The sequence below is a fragment of the Aulonocara sp. 'chitande type north' Nkhata Bay genome, linkage group LG10 (genome assembly GCF_057382095.1).
Source record: "Aulonocara sp. 'chitande type north' Nkhata Bay isolate Kocher_YH1m ecotype deep benthic linkage group LG10, A_spYH_male_GT1.1, whole genome shotgun sequence".
Taxonomy (NCBI): domain Eukaryota; kingdom Metazoa; phylum Chordata; class Actinopteri; order Cichliformes; family Cichlidae; genus Aulonocara; species Aulonocara sp. 'chitande type north' Nkhata Bay.
The window spans coordinates 31409871-31431310 of NC_141353.1; the positions used below are offsets into that span (position 1 = coordinate 31409871).

General features: G+C 41.3%; 1 protein-coding gene across 2 annotated transcripts in view; it reads right to left on the reverse strand.

Annotated features, from left to right (window-relative positions):
- The window catches only part of clip2 (CAP-GLY domain containing linker protein 2), a 55516-nt gene extending 34076 nt beyond the window's left edge, over window positions 1-21440 (reverse strand). The window contains exons 1-3 of one of the 2 annotated variants that reach the window (XM_086309497.1): window positions 20630-21440; window positions 17383-17602; window positions 5967-6469 (exon numbers count right to left, since the gene is read on the reverse strand). In XM_086309497.1, coding sequence (XP_086165623.1) covers window positions 5967-6469; window positions 17383-17497 — 618 coding nt within the window. In that variant the 5' untranslated portion in view covers window positions 17498-17602; window positions 20630-21440. The remainder of the gene's footprint in view (window positions 1-5966; window positions 6470-17382; window positions 17603-20629) is intronic. The other variant, XM_086309498.1, reaches the window with a different exon arrangement.

Consider the following 21440-nt stretch of genomic DNA (forward strand, 5'->3'; position numbering starts at 1 on the left):
ACACTGGAGAGCCGCCGCTGCCTTCCGCGCGGCCGGCCCCCTGAACTGCTCCGTCGTCTCCTTCGCCGCCGCTGCCTTCCGCGCGGCCGGCCTCCGGACCAGCTCTGTCACCTGTGCCACCCGCCTGGTCGGCCCCCCGACCGTGTGACCCGTGAACTTTTGTGCCGGTGGGCTCTGGGTCGGCCCCCTGAACTTTATTTGAACTATGGTCTTGTGCTCCTGTGTTTTCTGTTGTTCGTTTTTGTTTCCTGTTCTGGTCCCTTCGTCCTGGTCCCCCGCCTCCCGCCCTGGGTGGGTTGTTTTCTGTTTGTCCTGGTTCTCGGGTTTTGGCTGTCGGGAGCCAGCCCTTGTGGGGGGGGGGTACTGTCATGGTCCTGGGCCATGTTGGCCCAGTGTTCTTAGTTTTCTTGTATGTTTGTATTTTGTTCCCTATTTAGGCCATGTTTCCTGAGTTGCCCTGTTGTGTTGTTCCCTAAGTGTTTTCCCTTCGTGGCTTTTACCCCCTGTGTGCCCCTCTGTGTATCTGTGAGCCCTCGTCTCTCCTTATGTTTTATTCCATGTTTCCCCTGCCCGTTATGTCTAAGTTCTCCCCGTGCTCGCTCTCTCCCCCCTGTGTGCCCTCTGTGTATCTGTGAGCCCTCGTCTCTCCTTATGTTTTATTCCATGTTTCCCCTGCCCGTTATGTCTAAGTTCTCCCCGTGCTCTCTCTCTCCCCCCTGTGTGCCCTCTGTGTATTTATGAGCCCTCGTCTCCCTTTGTGGTTGTTCCATGTTTCCCCAGCCCGTTATGTCTGTTTTCCCCGTGCTCTCTCTCCTCCTGTCTGAACCTCTGTACTTCCTGTTTGACTCTGCCCGTCTCCCGTCAGTGTTATGTTCACCCCGCCCTGTCTCGTTATGGTTATCTGTGTCAGCTGTGTTCCCCGTGTGTTCCCACTTTCCTCGTTAACCCTCTGTGTATTTCTGTCTGCGTCTCCCTCTGTTCGGCGTCGCGTTCTCCCTCATTGTTGTGTGGATTCCCTGTGTCTCCCTACGAGTGTTAGTTTATTGATTCCCAGTTTAGTTGAGTTCTGTATTTCCTATGTTCTGCCTGTCAGCAATAAAGCTGCTTTTGAGTTCATCCCCGTGTTTGTGAATCTTGCGATTGGGTCCTCCTCCCGCCTGCCACACAGCCGAACCATGACACCCTGTCAAACTGTCTTACCTGGACACTTGAATATAGAGAAGTGGTATGCTTTTGGGGGACATGTATATTCTAATAAGCGAAAATGTCTGCTGTAGAAACAAAGGCATAGAATTTTTACTCTCCTGTCATTATAAATATATTAAAAAAGTTCAAAGACAACACTCAACACTAAAATCCTCCAGGAATCCAGTTTGTAATTATAGAAGTCAAAACAGAAACGTTTCCGTTCTGCTTCCATCAGCACCTAACCTTGTTATTTATTCACTTTCAATCGTTAAGCTAATCAGCTGTTTGAACTTACTCCAGAAATGAGATTTTTGACTAGGCTAACTCAATACATGTAAACTCTGCTTCACTCACTTCTCTCAATTCTGTATTTTCCAGTCAGAAAAAAAGTAGGTTTCCTGTGAGGAAGATGATCTAAACTGATGGCTGAGGACTGTCCTTCACACATGGTGACCACATTTATGACAAAAACCATCACAGACGTGCACAGATACTCAGCATTTAAGAGGAGAGCCTTTAAAGAGAAAGCACACTACAGTCAGAGATGACAAAAGCAACATGGTTACATTTTATTCATCTCCTTTGTGTTAATTTAATTTATCTGAATCTCCATCTGTATCTATTTACCTATTGTTCGATTACAATACTCCCATTCCCAGTGCACTGAACAGGTGGAAAAATGCTTAGAGCAACAGATGCGTCTGTATTTATCTACAATTTAAGAATCGTAATTGTTGTTTTGGAGTCCATCAGAGTCTCTTATAAAATATTTTTACACATGGCTGGATTCAGCATGAAACAGAAGACAAGGACAGACTAAAATAAAGCGTGGTGAGTCACTCCTCTATTGTCAAATTAATATTCCACTCCTGAGCTGACTCTGTCCTTCTCTTAAACCACTGAGGCCAAAGTGGAAGCTGTGCCAAGAAAGACTGTGGTGTCACAAGTTATTAAACCGAGATGGTTTGCTGTCTGCTGGGGTGCGTGATGTCTCAGTGACTCTGTGTTAAAATGCCAGCAGGGCCAAAGCAGCCAGTCAGCATAAGCCCCAATCTTGGCTCCTCTTATTTTCAAAGTCATCTGAAAGCTTCACTCCAAGGTATTCAAGATAAAACTGTTCTACACGACTAAATCCCAACATCAACGAGGAACTAGTCTTACTTTTTTTATGCCACATCATGATGTGACACGAAAAGAATCCATTTACCCCAAACCTCAAGCAGCCGCAGGAACAACTTGTTAAAACATAATAAATGGTACAATAAACGTATACTTGACCGCAGCAGGTTTATAGAACTTCGGGAGCAGAAATTAGCATCAGGGTTAGCAAAGGCTAAAATTATCCCAAGATTCATTAATGAGCTGAAAATATGTGGCAATTTAAGAAAAAGTTCATTTTTAATTTGGTGGCAGCAACATGCTTTAAGTTGGGACTGCAGCAACAAAAGAGTGGAAAAGTAAACTAATTGGCAATTGGCAGCAGGTGAGTAACATGACTGAGTATAAAAAGAGCATCTTAGAGAGGCAGAGTTTCACCAGTTTTAGAAAGAAACTGCAACAATTAAACAAATATTTTTCATCAGTGATTCAGAGAATCTAGAGAAATCCCTGAGTGCAAGCGACAAAGCTGCGCATCTGTACTGAATGTCTGTAATCTTTAGGCCCTGCAGGCAGCACTACGTTAAAACCAGGAGTGATTATGTCATGGAAGTCAGTGCATGGACTCTGGAATGCTTCCAGAATTCACTGGCTGTCACTGGCTGTCTATCATGCCATATGTGACCATGACCATTATGCAGCTATACTTAAAAGTTATACTTTTACTCAAAAGTTGCAGGGAAAACACTACCTAGGCTGCTCTTGCTTTGAGTCCTGGTGAGTCAATACACTGTATATAGTTCTGTGTCACTACTTTTGCATACTGCAGCCAACACCTTGTAGCCATATAGTCACACTTTGACTCAGGTAATCTGTCATCAGTGACAGTAACTCTAATTTTGCAAATTTCCTTGAAATATCAAGATATAGTTTCGAGGCTGTATCACCCACCCTTAGCTGCCAATTTGCAGCAACAATAACAACCTGGCACCTGCACATTCTGATTAGCATACATATATTCACACCTAGAGCGCACCTGCAGACCTTTTCAACATCAAAGTAAATCAGAGAGTGTAAAAGTGCACTGTGTCAGATTTGCTAGTTTTAAGTATCAGGGCTCGCAAAATCGCTAGCCCGACGTCCCGGCCTTACATCTAGATCATCATACAAGCTGGTTACTGGATGATTTCTATCCTGTAGCAGGGTCTCAAGGCCATGCAAGAACAGCAGTTTTTGTAAAAACATGTAAAAACATAAATTTTATATCATAAAAAAAACCTTTTTAGATATTGCACCTTTTATCTCTACTTTCTCTGGATACAAGCTTGCAGAGAGGATTATAAGTGCTTTACTTTATAGAGCCCCTCTCATCTACGTCTGCTGGCTCCAGGATTTAAAGTCCTAATTTTAGATTATTCATTTCATGGCTAATGCACTACTTATTAACCTATCATTAGCCTGCACACACTGTATCAAGCTGTAGTCTGCAACTGTCTGCTAGTGGACAACCTCGAAACTATATCTTGATGAGTCTTAACAACCATTAGAGAAGTTTCTAGGTTTTTCCAAGGTAGCTATGACAGAAACCGCTCAGTTCAGAAAACAGCTTTAAAAGTTACGCCTAGTAGACTTTAAAGAGATAAAGAGTCAAGAGTGAATGCGTATACACCGATGGACTCCACTAAAATCTCAAAACCATAGTAATAAGCAGCCATATACGCCCAGTTACTCATACCATAGTGGTTTTGCGATTGTGCAACAGGAAGAAGTTCAGTGACTAGCATGCCTTTGGAGTTATTCAAATAAACAGCAGCCACATCACATGCAGTTCCACTGGAAGAAAAGGCTCATTTAACTTCTGCTGATCTCTCCAGTAGCAGAGATGGCCTCTGGGGACAGCCTCTGGTTAAATACTAAAGCTAACAAAGGAGAGGCAGTTCTGAACTTCCCATGGGTGTTCGGATTTCGAAGGTGCCAAGGGTCTGAGGCTGTCCCCTCTTTTGGGAAACACTTCTTTAATTCATCTTTATATATATATATATATATATATATATAGAGAGAGAGAGAGAGAGAGAGAATGTCTACATATATATATATATATATATATATATATGTAGACATTCTCTCTCTCTCTCTCTCTCTCTCTCTCTCTCTCTCTCTCTATATATATATATATATATATATATATATATATATATATATATATATAGGGTGACATTCTCTTGAGGCAAACTTTTAAACACACATCAGCAAAGTCTGCCCTTAGTTCAGTATTACTCTAGCGTTCTGTCAGGGCCTCGCCCCGCTCTCTGGCAAAGACGCCCCCAGAGTGTCGACTGCTACTATCACATAGCTCAATACCTAATGGAGAAAAATAGACCTTCCTTTTTGTCCACAGTGTGTAATCTGATTTTCATAGTTTTCGCTCATTTCACAAAATTTTGGAGGCGGTGTTGTACTTCCAAATGTGACACAACTGCATGGCAGCACATCCGAGCCGCCGCAGTGAGATGGATTACACAGGAGAGGTTTAGGAAAATGATGGATTCACAGATCAATGTGTCAGCAGTGGTATCTCCTCTCTTAAGTGCTGAAAGTAATCTGGAGTGATTTACAATATTGACCAGGAGGAAGGCTTTCGGGCTCCCCGCTTTTGACGGCGCAGGATCTGATGTAGATATCCCCTGTGTCCATCACTTAATGGAAATCCACGTGACCCGATAATCCCATACAGTAGGCGGTGTATAGACTAACAGGAGCCAGTGGGAAGAAAATGCAAGAAGCAGATAAACATATTCTTCCTGTTGAGGTTTAGTGACATTCTCACCAGCTTTGGTGCTGATGAGAATGGAAAAGGATGATGGAAAAGGAAAAAGATGCAAGAGAGGTTGGGTGAAGGTTAAATCCTAGCACTAAGACCAAATAAAGGAAAACTGAACTTCCCCAAAGAATCAGTCAATGTCTCACATTACACTGCATCAATCCAGTTTTACTGAGGCCTGCATTAAATACTAATTAGGAAGTCATTGCTCAGTTACTACTGACGATTGTGTTAATTTCAAATGTTTACAGATAATCAAGTTAAAACCGTCCACATTTAAAAGGGCAGGGAAATTATTTATCTTCGCATTTGTTAAAGACACGGCAAATGGGAACATGGTTACATGGGAAGGTCAACACAGTTCTGTCTGTGGCTTGTAAAGCACCCGACATGTTTGTGCAATGGTGGCGCCAACAGAGCTTTGCAAACCATCATGTACATCAGGGATCTTAAACTCATTTTACATTGTGGGCCAGACCAGTGACGCTCGCCTTTCTGTGGGTCTAAAGAAGTTTGATTACACACTGAGCACCTTAATAAAAGAATAAGTGCAAATACAACTACACATTTCATTTTCTACCTGATAATGAAATGCTTCTACAGCAAATGAAAGAAATTGCATGTCTCTTTGGCTTTAATTGGAAGAATTTAAATGTAAAATTACCGAATAAAGATTAAAATAAAGCTTTAAAACTTGTTAAAATAGTTAAAAGTCCAAAATTTATACCTTCTTTTGTGTTTTCCAGTTTTCTGGTAGGCTCGGACTAGTCTTTGTTGGGCCTATTCTGGGCCCTGGGTCTTATGTTTGACCCCCATGATCTGCATGCTATAATGGTAGTGTTACATGTGGTCTACTCACCAAAACTCGATCTCCAACTCGAAGATCCTTATCACCTGCTTTTTTAACCGAACCACTGTCAGACATGTTGGACCCAGACTCATTTCCCGTTTTCACGGCGCTGTTGAGCAGGCCCTCTCTGAGTGGTACCACCACCCGCTGGCCGGCGGGGGCGCCGCCGCCGCCACCCTGCTGAGTCTGATTCTGGGTTGAGTCGGTGGAGTGGCTGTCGCTCCCCTCTCCGACTGGCTGTCGGGCGAGCTTTGAGGGTCGCGTAAAGATTCCCTGGAGGGGCTGGCACTCAAAGTAGCGCACGCCACCCACTGAACCATCGTTTTTGCCAACTAGGTCATTCAGTATGACGCCTGCCCACTGTCCTGGAGCAAACTGGGTCTCCCCTAGGTAGGCGATAACTCCTGGTTTCACACCGTTGACCCAAACCTGTTCGCCAACGGTGTAATCCCCCAAAACATCGTCGCCCTCTTCCGAGATTTTAGTTGGAGTGGTGGGCTTCAGCGCAGCACCTGGAAAAAGCACAGAAACACAGTTATCTGCCATGTTGCAGAGCAACACAAGGATTCATATAACAAAAACAGAATGTGCTTAAAGGCATTAAAACTAAAAGGTGCATGGAAACTGTGTCATTTCTTCTTACAGTCATTACACTCCTCTCTGATTTAAGTTGCGAACACTGTGTACATTGTGAGGCCATCCTCATTCACAGTCCAGCAGAATCGCCTTCACACTATTCATCCTGTTTGACCATGCCAGCAGAAAAAAAAGCTTGTGTGGCAGCATCTAGCACAACAGAGCAGTTTGTGCAAGATTAGGCGATAGTCTAATTCCTTCTGAAAAGTGGGTCAGAGAGACGGTATCTGTGATGTGCCGGTGATTAACCCTGCCATCAGCCCTGTGATATCGCCTATTTGACACATAGAAGAGCTGGATGTCTGTTCTCATCCGCACAGCCTGTAAACCGGGAGGGGCACCGTTGGCACGAGGTCTGGTGCACCGCGCTGCCGTAAAAGCGTGTTTATCTATGTCTGTGTGCAGGAGTGGTTGGTGCCAGGACGGTCTCCCCGACACCCTGAGAGCGGGCCCGGGGCTTTGTGGGCTCCAGTGGCTGTGCTCGATGCATGTTATGCCCCAATTGCTTCCATATGCTGCTATGTGAGCCGCAAATGAAAATGGGTACAACTTCAAAGGGGATTTAACTTGATTATAGAGTTTAGAAGCTCTTAGGAATGTGCTGCTTCTGGTAAATCGCTGTTCTGGGGAAAACTGATGACTGACTGATAATTTTGTTCAGTGTCAAGAAGTGGTCATCTTGAAGATGGATGCCTTTCAAAAGGTTACTTTTTTCTCTGACCGTGGACAAAGTTTAGGCTTCGAGGCATCTAGCACCATTTACCATTTCACACAAATATACCAGCTGAACTGAAAGTATTGACCAGACGATGGTCATTAATCAATTATGTGTCAAAATGGATGTGGCCCAGGGTAAACTGACATTTAGCATCAGCATCAACCATCAGTCAGTCTGTGTTTGACCCACATTTCTGATTGCATAGTCCTGGGGTGTCCAACTCCAGTCCTCGAGAGCTACTGTCCTGCAGCTTTTAGATGCATCCCTACTCCAACACAGCTGAATCAAATGGTTGGGTTACCTCTTCAGCATGCAATCAAGTTAAGTAAAGGCCCAGTAACAAGCCATTCATATGATTCAGCTGTGTTGGAGTAGGGATGCATCTAAAAGCTGCAGGACAGCAGCTCTCGTGGACTGGAATTGGACACTCCTGGTATAGTATTTTATCCCATTCGAATTGTGAAGCCCAGCACATCCAGAACAGCAAAGATAGTTGAGAAACACTTGCAGTCAGGCCTCCTTACTCCAAATAAAATAAGATTCTAACAAGCTTAAATGTCAAGCTGTGGTATCACCACCTTTATTGTTTAACACAACCTGAACTCTCTCCGGCAAGCTTTCCTGTAACTTCTTTAAGTAGTCTCAGGAACTATTGTCCAGGCTTCCCGAAGGACATTCAAAGCTCTTTTTTTGGATGCTGTCTGCTTCAATAATGTTGACGTCCGGGCTCTGGCAAAGCCGGTCCATGACTGATAGTGTTCAACTGTGTGCTCTTTCTATTTATGTATGCTTTACAGTGTGTTGGGATCATTATCACTGTCCAGAGTCCTCAAAGTTTCAAGGAGCTACTTAAAACTTCTTTTTTTTTTATCTCTGTCAAACTTTGTAATCTTTAGCATTTTCTTATTTTTAATTAAAGAAATGCAAACAATTGTGTGCTTGTGGAACAGGCTGCCAGTAACAAACGACCCAAAGTTACCATTTAAAATGGGTTCTTTGCTAAGCTGTCTGTTATGTGTAGACACAACACCAGTTCATCCCTTTAGCTCATTGCCTTTTTATGCTTATTGATTCACAGGTAAGCGTCCTATAGCTTAAAAAACAAAAAAAATCCATCTGAAAATGGTCAGGTACAAGGAGTGAACTGAAAATGAGTGAAAAAGCAGCTAACATCTAGAGAAAACTTCGAAAGACCGTCAGGAAGCCTGGAGACCACTTCAAATAATTACAACAACTTTGGCTCCTTTGAAGCATACAGAGGTGGCAGCTCAAGACTTTTATACAGTATTGTATATAACATATTACATGAAGAACATTAACAGCTGTTCAGTGCTAATCAATGCTAGTCACCGTGAAATAGACTGCAGTCCTGCAAGTTTCCTGAGTGACTATGACCTGATCTAAAAGCTTGTATGTTTCGGATTCAGATTTTTTCTAAACTTTTCCGATTTCCTGGACATCATTTTCAGAAGGACCTTGGTTACAAAGGAAGTAAAGGTAAAAGTAGACAAATGTACCCTAAATAGGACATTACAGCCAAACACATGGACATTGTAGTTGAAATACCACAGCACTATTGGCTCTTTAGATCTGGTATTTCCATGAAGAAAAAGGACGAATCATCCAAGAAATAAACTACTGTCTCATTTTTGGACCATGAGTTCAGAACTTATAGACACTGTATAACATTAATAATTATTTTCCACTTGGCTTTTAGTTTATTTATTGTTTACATTTTCATATTATTAATCCTTAATAATGTGGGCCTTTAATCCTTTGGTCCAGTTACAGCTTGTATTTCCCTCTCTTTTCCTTTGGTCTTTTCCCCCCATTACCCTCCTGTGTCCACTTCCTCTAATGACCTGTGTGTTTTTTTAAGCCCCACTCTTCCTCTGTCCTTTGTTGCAGAGCCTGTGTGCTTGCACAATGTTCTGGCTTGTCTTTATGGTTCTTGTTATTTTCACCAGCCAACATTAAGGTTTGCTTTTGGTTTATTTGGACGGCGCTACGTTTCTGAATTTTGTTCCTAAACTCTGTGATTCACGACACTCTCTCTGATTTTCAATTTCTTAAAAAAGTTTTAATAATAAATTGAACCTTTCATCTCACAGCACAGGATTATTCCAGTGATTCTTTATTGCATTTTCATGAACCTGTGGGCTGTCTGAGACTGTGTACCTCTGCGAGGCAGAAAATTCCCTCCTCAGCGTGCGTGACATGATCCAAAAGAATATCTGGATCCAAATTAGTATGTGACATTTTTGTGAGAACTTCACGATGACGTCCTGTTTTAACTGGATATGTTTTTTGGAAGGTATGAGACAGAATGGGGACGGCACGATGATGCTGTGGTTGGCACTGTTACCTCACAAAAATTCTGAGGCAACAGTTTCTGTGCACGCTATCCGTGCTCGTGTGGGTTATCTCAGGGTACTCCAGCTTTATCCCACAGTCTGAAGTCATGCATGTGTTAGGTTATCTCAGTGGTTCCGAATTGACCATAAGTATGACTGTGAGAGTGAATGGTTATCTGTCTCTCTCTTATCCCTGTGACGATGTCAATCTCTCAAGCCAACTTTATTTATAAAGAATTTAAAAACAATAAGCACTGAACATAAAAAAAATATACCAGAATAAAGTAAAATTAATATCAAATACATAAAAATGACAAAATAAAATAAAACAATGCAGAACAAAAACGCAAATAACCATGAGTAAAAGAATAAAAACGTAAAAATTGCATCAATGTATCAAACTGGGTCAAAGAAAAGCAGAAGAGGGGGGTCTTTAAAATGAAAGAGGTGCAAAGGCAACAAATTCCATAATTTGGGAGGGTATAGTGCATAGGTGTCAAACCGAAGCCATACCAAATTACTATTAGAGCTGGCCTACTGGTATTATACAGCTAATATATATATTGTTTAGTATTAAGCTTTGCTTGTTCCATATTCAGTTTTCCAGAAAAACTTATTTGAGTCCATAAGAAAAGATTCATTCTTGTATCTGGAGGAAGATTTTTTTTTCAATAAATATTAACGTTAGCCCGCGACTTTGTTCCAGTTTTGAATTTTGGCCCACTGTGTATTTGAGTTTGACACCCCTGGTCTAGTGTGTTCCCTGCCTCCCGCAGCAACACCCCAACTTGATAAGAGGAAGAAAATAGATGGATGGATAAAAGTTCTTCTAAAATTTCTGACCCAATGCAGATCATTTTTAGGTTATTATCTCAAAATTTGAATTTAGTAGCTCAAAATTGGTTGGAATTTAATGTCTCAATTCTGAGTTATTTTCAGAAAGTTTTGACTCATAAATGGCAGTTTTTATTTTACTCAGTGGTGAAACAAACTTCCATAAGGTCAGTCTTGAAAAATCATCTGTCTTTAACAATCACATGACCTCACTGGACTGAAAAAAGTAAGGTTTATATTCATGGAGGTTTAGACATTTTTAAAAAGTACAAAACTCACCTGCTTGCTGCATACAATGCTGCTACTGCACATTCACCTAATGTATATAATATATAATGTTCTTCTTCTCTCCCCCTTTTGCACAAGTCGAGGAGTGTGTCAGGTTACATTTCACTGCTATGCACGTGACGAATAACGAATCTTGAATTTTGAATCTTAAAAAATCCAGCATCTATAGCCTGGATTTTTTTTATGCCGACTATTACAGATTTTAAAAAGTCACTAATTTCATTTTTCATTTTCATTTTGTGCAAAAGTTAAAGACCTGTGATCAAGCCAAATACTACACGGGACACGTTGCAGTTACAAATAAACTGAACCCTGTTAGCGTAACATTACGTAATGGAGTGCTCTCCTGCTGTTTCTTCCTACACATACCATAAAAATGGCCAGCCTATATCTACATTACAACCTTCTACGTGGATGGGCAACTTTGCGAGGGCATGAAAAACCCCACTTCTTAAAGAAAAGCGTGACTAATCATAGTGTAATAATCACAGGATACACAGATCCAAACAATGCAACATGTGATCTAAGCCAGCAAACCCAAGGTGGTGTTTAAAACCTGAGCTAACCCATGATTTGGGTTGCTGGGGCAACAGCACAGTGAGGGTAAAAGGATCCTCGGCAGAAGGAAAACTGGAAACACAGCCCTTACTTTCACTATTGTGCTTGGCCACCTCCCACCACCATCTGAATCCCACTATTCATCAGCTGCACACAATGAGACCTCCACAGCTTCCTCCCGTCCCTCCCCCTCCTCCTCCCAGTTATCCCCCCATCTCTCCCTGCTTTCCGTGGCCTCTTTAACTCTGCCTCTTTATGATCGTCTTGCACAGTGGCTATTACCTCCAGTATCTAACTTGTGCTTTATTTTTGTCTCTTTTAAAAGGACGATAATCAGTTAGTCAAGGTTGACTCTGTGTGGTCATCTTCAGCGGTGTCTGTGGCAGCTGGGTAAGGCTGAGCAGCACATAATGTGACAGATGGAGGGGGCTGACCCTGGGCCTGTTTCCTGACTTTTTAATCAACTTGTTGCTTTTATATGAACTTTGGGAGACGTCATAACCGTGACTTAAAGGACAAATGAACAGATTTGCTTTATTTAGCCTCATGCAACAGACCACAGGGAATCTCGGGCTTGCTGCAGCACATGGACTCACATGGCTAAATACCCTCTAATGGACAGTGTCAAGGGATACTGAAAGAGACATTTTTTGTTAATCTAAAGGCTACTTAATGTTTCCACATTTTAAAGCCACAGTTTGGCATTTTGCCTGCCACCAGTTTGTTTTTTGGTCCCAGTATTTTCCATATTTTGAGAAAGTTATTAGCTAACCTTTGTACCTTTGACCAATATATCAGGGAGGTTGATGTATTGGCCGATAATCAGCTATTTTCCTATATCAGTATTGTGCATTTTCGGCTCATAAATGAAAATTTAAAATTAAGGAAAGTTATGGTCGTTCCAGTTTTATGGAGAGAAAATAGCAACAAAAAATCCAGAAAAACAAAGATATAAAATGTTAATTATAATAATCTCTACAATTAAAGTGCATAATTAACCTTTTGATTAGCAGTACCCATATGGAAAAGATATATATAAATCTTATAAAGTTTGTATCTGTCTTGTGTGAAACTTGAATGAAAAGCATACAAGAGTGAAAACAGATATAAGATCCCTTGAAAAATTCTATAAATGAAACTTGTATGTTTTGGATACTTACTAAAACAATATATGAAAGTGGCCACTTTCATGAGTGAATCATATAAGCCTTATATGATTCACTATATGAAGTAGGCCACATCTTATGCAAGGCTTTTATAAGTTTTTACTATTTCTTTTCCATGTGGGTAAACAGAGGGAAACCTTGAACAGAGCCTTTCAGAGAATTAAACCAAGAGAAAAAAAATGCTGCTTGTCTCCACCTAGGCAGTCTACACGAGATATTTCTGTTGCTTCCAAGGTCACAGGAGATGCTGCATCGCGAGAGGTGGCACAGCTCCGTTATTTCCACATCTAAAGTTTCTAGATGAAGGCTTGGATACTTTCCTCTATTCACTCCTTTTACTGCAGTTTCCTTCTTTAAATTTAGCAAAGTAAACTGTGTCAGCTTCCGACACAGCGGCCCCCTCTCGCAGTCTTCCAGACTAAAACCAACAAACAGCGGGTTGAGATTTGGAGTATGAGGGCAGGTCAGTGATAAAACTATCTGGGACAGGAAACTAATCCCTCCACGTCCTCGGTGAGGCACAGATATTCTCCCAGGGATTTCTCATTAATGTGTTTTATAGCCTTCTTTAGGTAATAAGAACAATTTAATCCAAGATACCAATCATCTTCTTGGCAAAACATTCCAGTGACCAAAACTACAACAGATCCTATATGACCCAAGCGCTCTGTAAGTATTAGGCTGACTTATTCTCAGGGACTCTGGCTGATTTTTGCAGATCGCTGCTGCAGATCGATAGATTCCCACAGTCACATTTAGCATAAACACTAGCATCGTATACATTAAATAATCTGCAATTCATTACCAGACAATCTTCCCCTCATCCAATCTTCATGCTAAGCTACAGAGCTAGCTTTGTGATTTTACCATGCTGACAGGAGAGGGGGAGCAATCTTAGCTGGTTTTGACTGGTGTCGTCATGTATTTTAACTAGTTTTGACTCTGACTGGTCCTGTGATAGTCTGGTGACCTGCACAGGGTGTACCCGCCTACCTAAAACCAGACAACTGTCATTCCCGGGGTGTTGAGTACAGTTATTTCATAAAACCGCTGATATCGCAGACGTAAGCAGGGTGTTGGTGCTGCAACACACAACGTCATGGCTAAAGATGCATTAAGACATGCATCACTTTCAATATGGATGCTAGTCCAGGACCAGTGCTATCATATTTAAAAACATTGGATAACCTTAGCATGAAAGGTTAGTCTTGCTCTTAAAGAAATCTATGGGGTTTTTTTTTGTTTTATTTAAAAAAATCCAAAAAAGAGCACAAAAAGATGAAAACCAGTGAAAGGCAAAAATCTACACATCTCCAAAGAAGCAGAAGGAGGCAAAGAAAATGAAGGACTGAAACAAAGATATGACATGTGGGGGATGAACTGGGGATTAGGGACAGAACAGGGACAAGACAATCAGGATAGGTGACGACAAGACCCACGAGAAAACTAACCATCAAAGTAAAACAGGAAATAAACAGAAGACGTATACTAAACATGATAACAGAGGAAGGAAGAGACAGAAACACGAGGGGGGGGGTAGGCTGAAATAATAACAGAACCTGGGGTCACTAATTTCACAGGAGCCCATAAACCACACACTAAACACCACTAGAATGTCACTGAAATCAAACAAGAACCAGAATTCAAAAATATAATGATGAGAAAAATAATGGACAAATCCTAAATTTAATAATAAGTCCAACATAAAACCGCAGGAGCACGACAGGGAGACACGAACAGTGACCATGTGGCACAAATAAGAACTGAGACTTAGGCCATCTTATCAAAGGTATGTCTAAAAATACTGCCACTTATCACAAATGAATTACTTTCTCATTAATCTAATTACATTTATTACAGATCACCAAAATCCAATTAGCACTAGTATCAGAAGTCAGACTGTTAGAAATGTGTTAGCTGTCAGTGCAGCATTCACACACTAAAGTTTACATGGTTCAAGTACAGCAGTGGGAAAATAAATCACTGCCACATCCATCACGCTTGTGTATTTTGTGCATAAACAGGATGTGAGCAAGCTAATGACTTCGCATATGGCAGAACCAAACAGTTTAAAACCGCAGGCAGGAATTTCGAAGTCGCAGCAACCTACGGTAACAGCTGACGAGCCCTGGGCAACAGGCTTCAGTCCCGCGCGCAACGCTAAGAGATCGCTTTCTGAGCTGCTAATGAACACGTTCGGGATAATTATAGGCAAAAATCTGAGCCGCCGTAGCTCCGACACGGAGATGAACAAAAAAGAACCGCCCCGGGTTAAACATAAAGTCGAGCAGATAAATGAAAGACTTGTTTATTTTCTCCCGAAATGCTTCTGTTGTTTAGATTTCTCACAGACTTACAGGCATCAACAGCTCTGGATTGGCATTCGTAACGCTTCAGTTTCATTAGAGCCGGATATATTCAGCTGTCACAGGAATCTTAGAGCTCTTAATGTTTAGTGATTATTGTGATATGCTGGGAGGCACAGAGTATGGTATAAAATAGCAACTTGGAGTAAAACCAAGAAAATGACTTGTATAAAACCCCACAGTGATGATTTACAGTAATGTCCCTGTAACACACACACAAGTCCTCATGCTTGTTAACATGATACAATGAATTTAATAAGACGATGTCAATGTTTAACTTACTATTATATCATTGTTATGCCTTTACTAAAGCTTACTTTGATACTCTGTTAAGGACATGTATTTAATAGCAGTTTAATATGCACTTATTGCCTAAAGAAACAAAAGGAAGCTTAGGAAAATTAACAGTGACATAACAGATGAATGAACACTCATTAACTTATTCTTATTAACTCATTATTTGGTAATAAGCTACTAATAATGACTATAACTATAACTAATGGTTATCACGTAACGTTAAAAGTGTCGGACCAACTTTTCCTCCTTTCAGCATGAACTGTGACACACTGATCATAAAAGGCCTCCCCACCATCGGGTCGGCGAATTCTTTTGCCCTGTTCACCGCTGGGTGTGGAGCTGTGTGCAGAAACTGAACAAACCTGCGTGCAAAGCTGGTGAGACGTGACAGTCGTGTGAGCTGAAGGTGGGCAGATAAACAGTGTGGTTTGCATTTTAGAGCGCAAACAGCTGTGATTACTTTGAGCAAACAAGGGCTGTAATTCTGAGTGTTCGTACAGGTTAGTAGTCCTTTTTTTTTCGTCAGGAGATGAATCGTCAACTGTGTGGTCATTGCAGATATGCAGTTGATGTAAACTATAGAAAACGAGTCATATTTAAGTAGAAAAACGTCAACTAATGTAACAGTGTGGCTCACAACCACATTTTTCATACTTTTTTTGGACAGGAACTGAACTTTATTGTAAACAAGAATGACAATTATCATACATTTGATACATAAACAATGGCTGTTAGTGCAGCTAACAGCTATATATCTTCAGTATTATAAAGCTGCATTATTGCATCCTAATATTGCCTGCATGTGGAGCATCATGCTCTTAAGAGCTGCTGTGTTTTGGTTCCTTCTCTTTTACATTTAAAGTAAGACCTCAGTGTTTTAAAGAAAAAGTGTGCTTTTAAAGTTATCCTTTTGTGTTAGCGCCTTTCTTTTTGGCTGTTTGTTGCCAACTCAGCCAGCCGTAAATACACAACACTGACATGTTACCATGTTAAGCATTGAAGAAACATGATAATGTAAACATCCTGCAGACTGAGTAATATACTATCATTGATTTTTGGTTACGTTTTTTGGTGCAAATCCAATATTTACACCATTTTTTGCTCCATTTTTGGTCTCAACCATCTCCTGATTGGAAATCTGACTATGTAGCCTCCAAATACTCCACTTTTTTGGCTAAATAGTTCTGCTCAGCACTGGAGATAGCCGCCTGGAGACAGGTTAATAAAAGTGACTCAACCAGCTGTAAACCTGTGGGAGGTAAAATCAAAACATTAAGCTGAAAAACTCTAACACTTACTAGCTAATCTTTAATACATGTGTTACTATACAAAAGAAAGAAATGAATATGTGAGTAATAACGAAATGAAGCGTTACAGAACTCACAGCAGAAGAGTGCAATTCAAATCTTTTAGCCAGACTAAATATGGTTTTGAGAACAGATCAATCCATGGGTATCTTGGCTATCTTATAAAAACGAGGTCTTTGGGATAACATGGTTACTTTTTGTCATTATTTTTGCTACAACCTGTGGTTTTTTTGTGTTACAGATCAATATAACCTCTTTACTTTACACTGCAGTGTTTTTGGCCCTCCCTAAAAGCTCAAGTTTACCGACGTTTACTTCAGTTTGAGCCAAGCTGATGGGGAGGCCTTTGGTCAGCAAGATGCCCAGCAGAGGTAAAAGTTGCAAAAGGTTTTGACAGGTGGATCTGTGGAAGGATCAATAAGGACAGCTGATTACTTTCTCTCTGGATTACTGAGGGTTTCTCACCCCGTGTGTTTTTGACAGTGTGCGACTGAGGTGTTGGCTGGCGAGCTGTCGGCTCTCCTTTGGTCTCTACGTGGCTGCCATGCAGGTCACCTGACACCTGTGAGCCTGCTTTTTCCCCCCATGATCACCTAGGCCTAAATTAAACATTCATTGATAGATAAAAACAAATCACTTTCCAAACTGCTGAAGGCAACACAAGGTTTGCCCTGGAACACTTTGGAAGATGTTTTAAAGAAGTGGGAGACACAAACCAATCCTCCTTCCATGTTTTTTTCTATCATAAAGAACCATGAGGATGTAATCTAATGCAGCTGTGCGTTTCTGAGTCAGCAACACAAATAAATGGTCTGAGCCACTTCCGGCGATGAAAAGAAATAACTGGGGGAAAAGACGCTCCTTTTATTTTCCACGGGGTCAGGAGAAGGAAGTGACTTACTGTCTTTAGGGGCAACGGGGCTGGACGTTCCACCCGCTGAGGTCCTTCCCACTGGGCTGGAATGCTTGGCCCCGCGCCCAGGGATTTTCAGTCCACTGGACTTGAGCATGTTCATTCTACGTTAGCAGGGAGACCTGAGAGTTCCTCCTTCCTGGGCGATGAAGGCTTTTGGATCAGGCACTAGATGTGGGAGTGGTGGCTGTCACTCTCCATGTTTTAGCTGTGGGGATGACAAATATATGGGATAAATACAAGAACGGCTGACAGCACGACAGCTAAACAAACACAGTGTGACATCAGATGTCCAACCCTGAGTGAATGGACCAGATTGTTGAAGCAGAACAAATGGAAACTGGTTTGACAACAAGTTTATCAGGAACACCTCTGCAATTTAATGCCCTCACACAGCACAGAGAAGCTGCTTTATACCAACAATTAAGTTTTGCGCACACTGATTTTTGTTGTTTTTGGCCAAGCGGTCATAATTCTACTTGACCTTTATTTCTGAGGTCATAGTGGGTGTTATTGTTGAACTGCTCTCCAACACACTGTAAGGTCGTCCTAACATTTTGCATGCAAAACACTGGCTCAGTGCAGAAACACAGGGATTGAAAGAGATCAGAAATTTCCTTTTTTGCATCTTGTTCTTTTTTTTGTGTCCCTACAATCCACTGAAAATCGAACAATCTGAAAAGCAAAGATCACTTCTGGGTTTGGACTACTTGTGCCCACACAAAGCCATAACCTAACAATCCATCTATCATTTCTCTTAACTGCTCATCCAACTTACAGCCCGGGGAGGCTGGAGCCAATCCCAGCTCACACAGGGTGAAAATCTAACCTAACAGCTTCTCCAACTTACCAAAAGCTTTAGTGCCTAAATGTGATTTTCTTTTATGCAGCTTTCATCTATATATGTGGTCTTCCTTCCTCCTCAGGAGTCACACTGGGAGTTGATGACTTTTAAGAATCTGAAGAACTGGTAGTAGTTATAAATAATAAATGGATAGCGTTTATTAATACACGCCCGGAGACAGCAGCTCTCAGGTTGACACACTGATGTCAGCTGATGGCAGATTTTAGGCCTTGTGGGTGTTTTTGTTTATCAGGACATTTTCCTTTATATCGGTGTTTCTCAGTGTGTGAATTCTGTGACCCCAGAAGTCCATAATCAAAAGGTCCACAAAATAATTTGCTATAAATCATAAAACTGCTTTATCACTTCAAAAGTGTACATCTGTAAATGTGGATTATTTATGTCAATTCAAAAAAATACGACTGCGACACATGATGTTACTCTCTAATGAAATCATTCACTTAACTCAGAGTGCCACGAACCATTCCTTAAGTATTTAGGTCAGAAATTTTTAGAATAAGATCTTAATTGCATCTCTGAGTACAAATGATGGTAAGGAACTGCACACTGTACAGACAGCTGGAACGGACCACTGACACATCATACCTCTCTGGATTGACCCATTTTTTCCACAAATGGTGAAACGGTACTTTATTTTACACAGCTGTGACTGAAAACACCTGAATTCAAAGATGAAGAGGTGTGGCCCAATACCTTTGTCCATATAGTGTTTCCAAAGCTTATGAGTACCGTGTCGTCATTCTTTTTGCATGCCTTTATAATTACTTAGACTTTCTCCACCTCCTTATGCATATTTTATGGGTGCAATTCATTGGCCAAATAAAAAGACAAATATTAAGTTTAATAATCATTTGAGTTCATTTTTGGAGATATGACAAAGATATTGATACAAAATTACGTAAATAAAATCTGGTATTGTGTCAGCCTTATTATGTCATAAGAGAGAGGCATTGCACTCAAAGAAACCTGAACTGCAATAGTAAAGATGTTAGAAGTTTAACTTCCAATTAAAAAAAAGCTTCTTTAAAATATGTTTAGAGCAACTTTTTAAGAGTTTGTTTACCTGGTGAGCTTGCACATGTATTTTTGTGCATTTTAAGAAGGGTAGGCCTGCTTCTCCAACTCTATCCAGAGCACAATGCTTTATTTTTCCAATTTGGCACTGGCAATGTGGGATTCTTCTTTGATTAACAACAGCAGAAAAAACACTGAAGTAGAGACTGAAATGCATGTGTCCCACTGTTATTACTCATGCTACACTACTGCTGGGGTGCCACTGAGCAAAACATGATTAATCATGAGCCAAACACTGAAGCAGCACTGAGAGAACTTCCACAAGCATCGTGTTTTTGTCGATCTGTTGAACTATTTGGCACCTGCATAGCAATCCACACACATTTACATGTGTCACGGTAAATTACTGTCATCTACGCCCCACTGCTTCATACAATCATCCATGATCAACTTAGCAGTTTCAGCAGAGTCATAACAAGAGTGAAAACCAATGCAGGCCTTTGCCCAAGTAGAACATGGCCTACAAATCATGGCCCAGAGCCCATTAAGAAGATATAATGCCATTATAGCCTACAATAAACAACACACATCTGGCTGAGGCTTTTAAACTAGACACTGGGCATTAGGAGGGACGGGGAACACATTCCAGCGTTGCCTAATCATTCTCCATTTTATTTACACTCATCCAGATAATAAAAAAAAAATGGAGAGGATATTCATTTTTGGATCAATCAGTCAGAGCAAACCAGCCGGGGATCAGAATCAGAATCAGAATACTTTATTGATCCCTGGGGGAAATTATTTTTTGTTACAGTGCTCCATTTTAAACCAACATTAAGACAAGACAGACAATACACTAACTAAGAATAGTACAATATATACATATATATACATACATACATACATAAGTCACTCATAAATAAATAGTTGGAAAAGAAACATGTGTAGTTGTAGCAGCAAACAGTGTGTTAAGTGGATGCGTTGTACAGGGAGATGGCCACAGGCAGGAATGATTTCCTGTGTCGTTCAGTGGTGCTTTTCGGGATGATGGTTTTGATCTGAGTGGAGACACAAATAAAGGCCTCTGTCTGTAATTTTTCCTCAGCTCTTCCACATTAAAGCACAGATTCATTTCCCAATCCACACCTTGATTTCAGTGCAAACAGGAGAGCAGCAATGTGCTGATAATGCGCACCTCAACAAAATCTAACACAACGCCGGTTTGATCCATTGTTGTAGCTACTGCGGCAACGTGGTCTAGACTGTCCTTCACTTCACACCCCGAGTACCCTCCCAGGGAGGAAATAAAAGCACAAAATGGCACAAAAGCGCGTAAAAATGCAGGAAAATACTCACCATCCTGTGAGAAAATTCAGGGGGTGTCCAACTTTGATTTCCTAGCCACGGGTGGAAAAAGAGGGGATTAGTGGCTGCCACTCCCTGGGATGCAAATATGGATGCTGAGCAGAAACTGAAAGGGAGAGTCAGCGTGGATCACTGGATGGATGGTGGCAACAACTGCACACTGTCAGCAATATACCGGTGATGGGTTAGCATGTAGCCTGCCGGTTCATCTCTAACAGCGTGTTAGCTCAGGCGGCTATACTGGAGCGACGATAACGGACTTAAATGAGCCAAACGCTTCCACGCAGGGCCAGACGGTTAAACGCAGCATCAGCAACACTCAAAACCAACTTTTTCCGTTTTCTTTCTGCTGTGCCTCTAACTAAAAACGTCATCCGGTGGATGTATTTGTCGGCCTCTTCTTTCTCTTGTCGGTGTTCCCACAGTGATTTGGATTTGTTGGGTTAGCACAGCCTTCTTCTGACTGACTCAACCCACCGGCTAGACTGAACAAAGGGGCTGGGAAGGAGAGCCTCCTGGGGGAAAGATGAGTGTAGACCACAGTCTGGCTCAGCCCCGTGACGTACTCCGCTTACAATAATGAAGATTTAAGCTGGCCGGTCCTTATCAGTCTGAAAAGGTGACTCACAAAGCATGAGTCAGAGTTGTTTCCTGTCGTTGGTGCAACTTCTTTGATTCGGCATGAATAATACACAGAAAACAACATTTTTTCGCGCTAAAAATACTAATTTCTGAAGCTGCTTCATGCGTTCAAGCGACTTTCACAAGGTGAATCCATCGCCTAGCATTTTGGTAAAAATCA